This window comes from Bactrocera latifrons, unplaced genomic scaffold, assembly GCF_001853355.1.
Source record: "Bactrocera latifrons isolate USDA-ARS-PBARC rearing strain unplaced genomic scaffold, ASM185335v1 scaffold_513, whole genome shotgun sequence".
In the NCBI taxonomy this organism is placed as follows: Eukaryota; Metazoa; Arthropoda; class Insecta; order Diptera; family Tephritidae; genus Bactrocera; species Bactrocera latifrons.
The window spans coordinates 116,803-126,559 of record NW_017537172.1 but is presented as its reverse complement, the minus strand read 5'-3'; the positions used below and the strand labels follow the sequence as shown (position 1 = coordinate 126,559).

Genomic DNA, 9,757 nt, shown 5'->3' with positions numbered 1-9,757 from the left:
AAAAAAATTAAAAAAGAAACTTACCAAAAAAAATTTAAAGAAATAACTACCAAAAAAGAAAATAAGACAAACAATTGTTATACCCATATTTACATACTACATATGTCAAAGAGAACTTGAAATTAATTGAAATTAAGTTGTGTGTTGCAATTGAATTGTACACACAGCATCAATTACATTCTTGATATGTACACACTGGTAAATGAAGGTGTGCCCAACATACGGATAAATACCATGCGCACAGTATGGACACAAAGTAAATATAGCAAAGATATAAGTAGACATTGGATAAATGGAAATGAAATGAGACCCTGTAGGGCTCCCCTGGACCGGGAACGCTCAAAATTTAAATCTAAGCAAGGAAAGTTATCTGAAGAGTAATTACAATACCAACTACTTGATGAATCCTTTCTGATTTGGTTAATCGGTTATAAAGACGCTAGTGAATTTCAAAAAACTATTTTTATTTTCATAACATATATTTTTGAATATTCTTCGAAAAATTGGAGCTCATCCGGCAAATAGTTCCGGAGATTTGAGCGTATTTCTAAGATTTTTTTTTTTCATTTATTGGTTCCCAAAGCTTTAAACCCGGTTTTCTCTCAAAACACTGTTCTTAGAATCCATTAGGAAAATGTTTCCGAAACGGTTGGGATTATCTCCAAACGGTCGGATCGATCGAGTTTTTTACACGACTTTTTAGATATATTTGTCAGGTAACGATCGGAATAAGATTGTGACAATGATTTTGACTATGAGCTATAAAATATTTCACAAAAAACAGCTTCCAACATTTATACAGCCGGAACAAAAATGTCTAAGAGAGTGGGAGCCGGAATATATTGCTCAAAACTGCATCCGAGACGACGCTTCAAGCTTCCAGAATACTACAGTATCTTCCAAGCGGAAGTCTTTGCGGCTGAGATAGTTAAAAGCGCAGGAAATAACAAAAAAAGGATAAATATACTTATACGTCGATAGACAGCCGGCAAATAAGGCAATAATCTCATCGGAATATAAGACAATAATCCTACATCGCATTGCGTCAAAGTATGTCCTTAGAAGCAAGGCGGCAGTAGATATAGCATCCACCGAAAAGCGGCGCGGTTCCAGGTCACAAAGGAATTCTGGGAAAGGAAATAGCTGCAATGCAAAGAAGTATGCATGGGAGAGTGACTAGATCACCTGTTGGGTTGGGTTGGTATAACAGATCTTGACTTGACCGTCGATTAAAAAGAAAACGCAAGCCTAATGGCTTAAAAACATCTAAGAAGTCATTTGCAGGGTTGATTTTGACGTCAAAAATTCAATTTTAGAACTTGATTTATTCGAAAATTTTTTTAAGTGTAAAAATGAAAATTTGATACTGCGAACCTCTCGGAAATCTTCTTGAGGCAGTTGGGCCGGTGTAATCGAAACAGACCTTGACTTTTATGGCACCAAGGATAGGATTTACAGCAGTATTACTCGAGAACATGAGTTCGGCCGATAAAGAAGGTAAGATGTAAAGTATCTAAGAAGTCAGTACTTGATTTTTTCGAACATTTTTTTAAGTGTAAAAAAAAAAAATTTTTTAATACTGTGAAAATCTCAGAAATCTGAATTTGAGAAAAAACTGGGTTTTACTGTGAGTCGGCTTAACGGCTTTTGGAATTGTGACCACAAATATCGTCGACTATATTCAGAAATAAAGTAGACGGAGAACCCCAGCTTATTTGCAGAAAATCACGATCAATGCGAACTGTCTCTGTACACAGACCCACTAAACACCTATCAAGCTCAATACAGGATATATTCCAAGAAAAAAAAAAAAAAAAACGTTACTCGCACAGCTGAAAAAGAAAACATGATAATGCGACAAAACCAAATCGAAAAAATCCACACAAAACCGAGGTGAAAGAATTGTGAAAACACTGAAATTTTATACAGACTGGAAAAGAGCAATCAGAAGCAGAACTGTATTTACATACAAACCAGAAGAAGAGCGACCACATAATCCAATCTAGATTTTGGAAGCAGACAACAAAGTAAACAAACAGAGAGAGATTAGTAGCTCATACATACATATATGTACACATGTACAAATGTATAAAAAATACAGCGCAAGCAACATATTTAAGGTGAGTTGTTGACTGTGGAGTGACGGCTGTGGCCTGGCGGCAATCGCGGTGCGCATGGGGAGCACCACAAATGGCAACAAAATGAATGAGCAGACATGCCGATGCCGACAGCCAATGAAGCATTTGCGGCAATTAAATCGGTGACGAAAGCGCCGCTGTATGTTTTCGCCCCCCCGAACGCGCAACTATAAGCTGAATATACATACATACATACACACCTACATGTAAATATATTGTATAAATCGCGGTATATACTGGTATTTGTTGACGTGTGTGCCGGTGATGGATGGCTGACGTCGGTTATTATGATAATAATAATAATAATAATAATAGTTGGTGACGATTTCGCAAAATGCAAAAGTATAAACCGTTACAAACGCTGCTGCATGGGCATGTGTTAGGTTGTTATGCTTTTCATTGTTTGGAAATTGCGGTTACGCTGATAACTGTCGGTTTGGAGCGATTAAGTGGCGTTGAAAAAGAGGTGCGTCAGCATTGACTACAAATATAACTAGGTATATGTGTGTGTAAATTTTTATTTACGCAAAATTAAGTGACTGCGGCGTTTCGCTGGTAATCAGCGCCCATATATTTTAGGTTATGGAAAACCCTTCATTTTCACAGAGTCACAATTGTGTTTAAATTGCCGAGCAAATTGCTGTCTTCACGGCATATTTAATATAAAAAAAAGAGAAAAAACAATAAAACAAGTAGGAAAGGGATAAGTTCGGCTGCAGTCGAAAATGCTAAGCTCGCACAATTTGCAAGATCGAAGTATTTAATATTTTACCTCAATATGGGGTAGTCGAAAAAGTCTTTTCGTATTACTAAACAAACTTCAACTTTTTTTTTTATATTTATAATGAACTTTAATGAACCAAATATGTACCATTTTGGTCGACCAATTTTTGCTATTTTTCCGCTAGAGACATTATTCCTTCAGTGCAAAACTTGTCTGGTTTCTCGGCGAAAAACTGCGACAAATAATTTTCACAGGCTTCTCTTGAAGCCAACTTTACTCCATTAAGAGAGTTCTGTCTTGACAGAAATAAAAGATTGTCCGATGGTGCAAGAGCGGGTCTATATGGTGGTTGCATCAAAACTTCCCAGCCAATTTCCACTGTTTGCCGAGTCATGAAAAATGTGCGTGGTCTAGCGTTGCCCTGATGGAAGACGAAGCCTTTTTTGTTGATCAGTTTTGGGCCTATTTTTTCGGTTGTTTGCTTCAATCTCATCAGTTGTTGACAGTAAAATGTAGAATCAATCGTTCAACCAGGCTGGAACAGCTCATAGTGGATGATTCCTTTCGAATTCCACCAAACATAACCATTCGAGCCGCCAATCCTGGCCTTTGCGCTCATTTGTTGAGCTTCACCTCGCTTGGACCATGATCTTTTTCACACATTATTGTCATATTTTATCCAATTTTCGTCTCCTGTTACCATTCGCTTCAGAAATGGTTCGATTTCATTTCGTTTCAGCAAAGAATTAAGTTCCGTAGCGATGTCATGGCTGCTTATGTGATGGTTTTGATCAATTTTTTCCATAATTTCACCCACTTTTTCAAGGATAGGTCGACCAGAGCGGGGTGCATTCTTCACATCGAAATTTCCAGAACAAAAGCGAGCGAACCATTGTTTTGCTACACGATCTGATACAGCAACGTCTCCGTAAATTTCACAAATTCCCTTGGTCGGTTGCGTGGCACTCTTCCGTTTTTTATAAAAAAAAATTTCAAATTATAGCGAATTTCTTCATTATTTTAACTTATTTTTGAACAACTGTAAAAGTTTCAACTTCCCCTCAGTTTGTGAGTGAATGTCGGGAGTTGCAAGGCCACAAGTGACGGTAGTACTCCACTTTGTTGGCGGGTTTTCCAGGGTTCAGTAGTGGGACCACCTCTCCGACTTTCAAATACACATCAGAAGAGTGTTGAGCGACAGGTTGAGGAATTTGCTGAGGTAACTTAATCCCATCGAGCCTAGGTGCTTTAGCATAAGCTTGTTGATAATCTCACCTTTCTATATAGTGTTGGAAATATGATGTGACACTGTGTGATTGGTAGCATTGGAGATATACGACAACAAATACATCTATTGTCAAAATGCGAAAAGACTTTTTCGACTACCTATATTTTCCAATAATATCAATACACTTTTGCATACATTTAAACCAAATGTCGAAGCACTTTGGCCACACTGATTGAGGTATCTACAAAATATGAGTTTTGAACGCATCAATTGCCCCTTCAGGTATTGAAAAAAGTTGATCTTTTAGTTCATTATTTTTTACGGACTGGAATAAAAAAAGTTGTTCGGTCCAAGTCAACTTAACCAACCGTTAGGTGACAAAAACTATTATACTCAGCTCAACATGTTGCGATGGTACAAAAAAGATCAATGCAAAGGCATTCGGCGCTTTGATCCATTAATCGTTTAAATTCCTTAATTTTTTTGTTTGCAAATTTTTGTGCTTTCGACTCAACACACCCCCTAATTGTGAAGAGAAAATATCTTAGCCTGCGTTCAGTGTCGAAAGCGGCAGAAGAATCAAACATCACCAAATTAATGACAATTTTATCACATTGTATGACATATGTCAAGACTTGAAGGATGTACGGGCGAGCAGCAATGAAGTGAGGGGAAAAAAGCGTACCGGCGCACAAACTCGAGCCAACTTTAAAGCAGATGTAGTCGGATAATTGAAGTGTGTTGCGCGGCAATCAAGTAAATAACACTTTAAATGCATATCGACTGACAAATTTGACAGTTCGTTGACATTTGAAAGGGATTGGCACATTACTCGAATGCCACGACAAATACAGGCACACATATGCACATAAAACGAACGATGTTTGTGTTTAAAAGTGGCATGTGCGGCTAATTAATTTAATTAAATTATCGTAAGTGAAACACGAAGCGTGTAAAAAAAATGAAAAGAAAACAAAAACACTGTCTATGTAAATATAACAGGCCGCGAGTGGACGCGCAAAGGGACAGACACGATGGGGACATGCATTTGTATGTGTGCTTGGCTGTGCGTCGGCATATTTAAGCGTAAAAGAGGCGCGAGTGACACGCCTTAATTGCAGTTGCATCCACTGTTGTTGTTGCTTGTGCATTTTTCTTTGCATTTGCATGCCATTTATTCGACACTTAGCACAAAGAACTTTATTTTCGGTTATTAAGAGTATTGGGGAAAGCCAAAGCAGCAGCAGTTAATAAGCGTTTATAAATACACATTGAAGCGTGTTGCTGTGCACGGGTAATTTCTTTCGTTATTATCGGTTAAGGTATTCCCTAATGGCCAATTACTTCGAGAAACTTGTTAAGGAGTTCGCGCGAAAAAAGTTAAATATATTTTAAGAGCCGGTAAAAGATATAGAAAATAAAAATTAAGAAGCAAGAAATCAAAAATATAATAAAACATGAAACAAGAAAAAAAGTTAACTGCGGATGCACTGAAGTTATCCACAGATACATTTTTATAGCTTAAAATATTGTAGTATAAAGAGGTCTTTATCTTCATTTTGACCGATCAGTTTGTATGGCAGCTATATGCTATAGTGGCCCGATTTGAACAATATGTTCTTACATTGTTGCGGTGCTTTAGGTACTAATCTATGCTGAATTTCGTTAAGATATTTCGACAAATGAAAAAGTTTTCCATATAAGCACTAGATTTGGACAGGTTAGTTTGTATGGCAGCTATATGCTATAGTTGTCCGATCTGGATAAACTGTTTGGAGATTGTAGCGGTCACTTAAAGAATAATATATGCCAAATTTCTTAGGGCTAACTTGTCAAATAAAAAAGTTTTTCTATACAAGGACTTGGTTTTCACTGATCAGTTTGTATGGCAGCTATATGCTATAGTGGTCCGATTTGAACAATATGTTCTTACATTGTTGCGGTGCTTAAGATAATAACTCTTGGGAAATTTCTTAAAGATATCTCGATAAATGGAAAAGTTTTCCATATAAGGACCAGATTGTGACAGATTAGTTTGTATGGCAGCTATATGCTATAGTTGTCCGATCTGGATAAACTTTTTGGAGATAGTAGCGGTCCCTTAAAGAATAATATATGCCAAATTTTTTGGGGCTAACTTGTCAAATAAAAAAGTTTATCATGCAAGAACTTCATTTTGATTAGTTAATTTATATGGCAGCTATATGCCATAGTGTTCCGATCTGAACAATTTGCTCGGAGATTGTAGCGGTGCCTTAGTTAATAAACTATCCCAAATTTCGTCGTATATCTTGTCAACTAAAACAAATTTCATATCGGGACTTGAGTTTCACCGTCCAGTTTGTATGACAGCCATATCCTATAGTGGACCGATATCGGTGGTTTCAACAAATGACCAGCTTTTTGGAAGGAAAAAGGTGTGTGCAAAAGCTCAGATCGATATCTTAAAAACTAAGCTGTTTGCGTAGATATAGACATACGGCCCTGAGTAAAGTGACTCAGGCAATGTTTACATGGTTTCTCGGCTATAATGCGATGTAACCATTCTAGTCTAATAGAAGTGCGTGTGGAAGAGGCTTCATCGCCCGGAAAGACTCTAACTTCTTCCGTCTCGACTGTTTTGTTCCCAAACTAATAAAAGTCACTCGCCGGGCAAAAAATTTATTCGAATAAGGAGATTATCGTAACAGGGAGATAGGCAAGTTGATCATCGCTGGGTTTAGTGTATGTAGTTAAAAGGACACTATATTGAGCAATAAATCGGCTTATCCGAAATTGGTTGTTGTAGGCTGAGTACTTATCTTGCCGTGCTTGTACTTATTAAATAGAAAATCTCGAGGTATCGCTTTAAGGAGGCTCTATTGATAAATAAATAATGTTTTTCTAGCAATATTTTTGGTTTTATTTAGACTAAGTACTAAATGAGAATCGAAGCAATAATTCGCACAATTCTTCGACCTACTAATTTCGATTAAACTATAGAGTTTCAGTACAAATAGAAATCGTGTATGCATTATTTACCTTTCTTTGGATCCATATTAAACTTTTTCCGCCCAATTGACATTTGTTTCTCTTTATTGGAATGTTTATTTTCTTCGGGCACGTCCAGCGACTCCATTTCCGATACGACCTCACCGAGTTCATCTTTGATTTGCTGCAAGTATACAAAAGGAAAAGGTAAAATTAAATAATGAATTTACGAAAGAGATTAGGAAAAGGAAGACGTTTAATATTACACGCTTAAAATAAATTAGACAAGCAAATTAAATATTGAATTTACAGCAGTGGCGAATTGCAATTCCGTCAGACAATTAAGTTAACACAAGGTAAACGACTTAAATTTTGGTATACTCACCATATGTCTATGTTTATGTACCTATATCTATATATATTTATGTATATTTCAAATTTGTATAGAAAACTTATATATTTGTATTTTGGAAAATGCGTGTGAATGAGATTTGCATTTCGCATGCGAATTTCAAGCGGAAGAGGAAGGATACACACTTTGTTGGCAAACGGCGACACCGACGACAACAAAGTTGATGATGACGACGACGACATTTGGTGAATTTTAAAAATAGCCAAAGTTTACAAATACAAGCTAGTTGAAATTCAGCCGTAATGCGTGTGTCACAGGCAAAATAACGAATGCAGCTGAGTTTTGTAATTAACAAGCGAGGTACGATGTGCCTTTAATGGTAATTTAACCGTGGCGTAAATACTCGGGTTAGCGCAAAAGTTTTTAAATTTGTATGAAATAATATTTATTTCCGTGTTTGTATATAATATTATGATAAACAAGAAAAAACTTTAACTTCGGTTGCAAATACAAAAGATTTCAAACAAAAACTTGATTCTCAACGGTCAGATTGTATGACAGCTATATGCTATAGTAGGCCGATCTGAGCTATTTCTTCGGAAATTATACCGTTGGCTTGGACAATGATCCATGCAAAATTTCTTGAAGATATCTCGAAAAATAAAAGCGTTTTCATACAAGAACCTGATTTTGACCGTTCACTTTGTATGACTGTTATATGCTATAGTAGTCCGATCTGAACCATTTCTTCATTGATTGTGGCTTAGTCTATGGTAGTAATCCATGCAAAATTTCATTAAAATATCTTGACAAGGAAAACAGTTTTCCATACAATGACTTCATTTTGATTGTTCAGTTTGTATGACAGCTATATGATATAGTGATCTGATGCAGCTTGTTTACAGACTGTAGCGTTGCTTGAGGCAATAATCCATGCAAAATTTCGTGAAAATACCTCAACGAAGAAAAAAGTTTTCCCTACAAAGACATGAACTATGGTGATTCGATATGGTCGGTTGCGACAAATGAGCAGCTTTACGGGGAGAAAAACGAGTATGCGAAATCTGAGATCAAAATCTGTAAAACTTATTGACTGGTTCGCATACTCTTATATACATTCAAACGGTTAAAGCCCAATCTCAACCTCAAGACTCAGTTCGACATGCTGATAATTTATATATACTTTAAAGTTTTTCCAACATTATCTTCGGGACTTTACAAGCTTAGAGACAAAGTTTAATATACCCCATATAGGGCATAATGATTATAAAAACATTTACTCATTGATCCCTGCTAGTACGAACGGCGAGTTTTTCATAGCTACGCGCTCAAATGTAGGCAAGGATTACTTTGTTTGGCACAGTATATTTTGGAGGTAAAATGTGGCCTAGCTCCGTTTTTTTTAGACAAAATTGTAACTAGTTAGACGGAAAAAGTACCAAGGAATAAAAATTATGTCGACTGTAAGTAAGTTTCAAAAGCAAAGCGCTGAAATGTAGGCAACATTTGCTTTTTCGGAATTGGAAGATATATATGACAATAGCTGAGATTATTTCATAAATTTGAATGAAAGGAAAAAGTACCAACAAACTATAGTTCTGGAGGCTACGCCAATATTAGCAAGCTTTAACAGCAAAACGCCGAAAAGATTCGGTTGATAAGTGCTGATTTTATAGGAATAATATGACACTAGCTTCAGTGATTTAATAAAATTCTTTAAAGAAAAGAAAGTACGAAAAACTGAACTTTAAAATATAGAGTAAAATTATATTGTTCCTCAAAAATTTTAATATTTTTTAGCGAAATTATTTTATAACACCATATATTTACTACCAGTTGACAAATCGCTTCAGCAACCCTCGTAATTGCTTACAATTTCCTTACTACACCGCTCATTTACGCACACATTTCGCGAATTCGAAAGTGTGCGAATCAAAGAGCGACAACAATAGCATTCTAAATTAGTTCATTTCCTTTGCCAAATGAATTTTTACACTTTCTAGCGCAAATAACGGGATGGACGTGTGTGAATTCGAACCATGTAATGCTCCTAACATTAAATAAGAAACTAATTTGCCATCAACGAGGAAAAGCCAAAAATTACGAAACTGGAAAAATAATAGAAAAACTAAAAATAAAAAAATTAAAAACAAGTAAGAAAGGGCTAAGTTCGGGTGTCACCGAACATTTTATACTCTCGCATGATAAAGTGATAATCGAGATTTCATTATCCGTCATTTACATAATTTTTTATTTTGCTGTAAATTAATTAGATTAGATTAATTTGTGTACTTTGAGTATTGAATTGTATTTTCATTTATTTTAATTGCATTGAAAAGTTATAG

At 36.0% G+C, this 9,757-nt stretch overlaps 1 protein-coding gene across 6 annotated transcripts in view; it reads right to left on the bottom strand.

The window, feature by feature from the left end:
- The window catches only part of LOC108973982 (cytohesin-1), a 79,112-nt gene that overhangs the window by 6,671 nt on the left and 62,684 nt on the right, over window positions 1-9,757 (bottom strand). For all 6 annotated transcript variants that reach the window (XM_018941554.1, XM_018941552.1, XM_018941555.1 and 3 more), the window contains one exon: window positions 7,112-7,244. In XM_018941554.1, coding sequence (XP_018797099.1) covers window positions 7,112-7,244 — 133 coding nt within the window. The remainder of the gene's footprint in view (window positions 1-7,111; window positions 7,245-9,757) is intronic.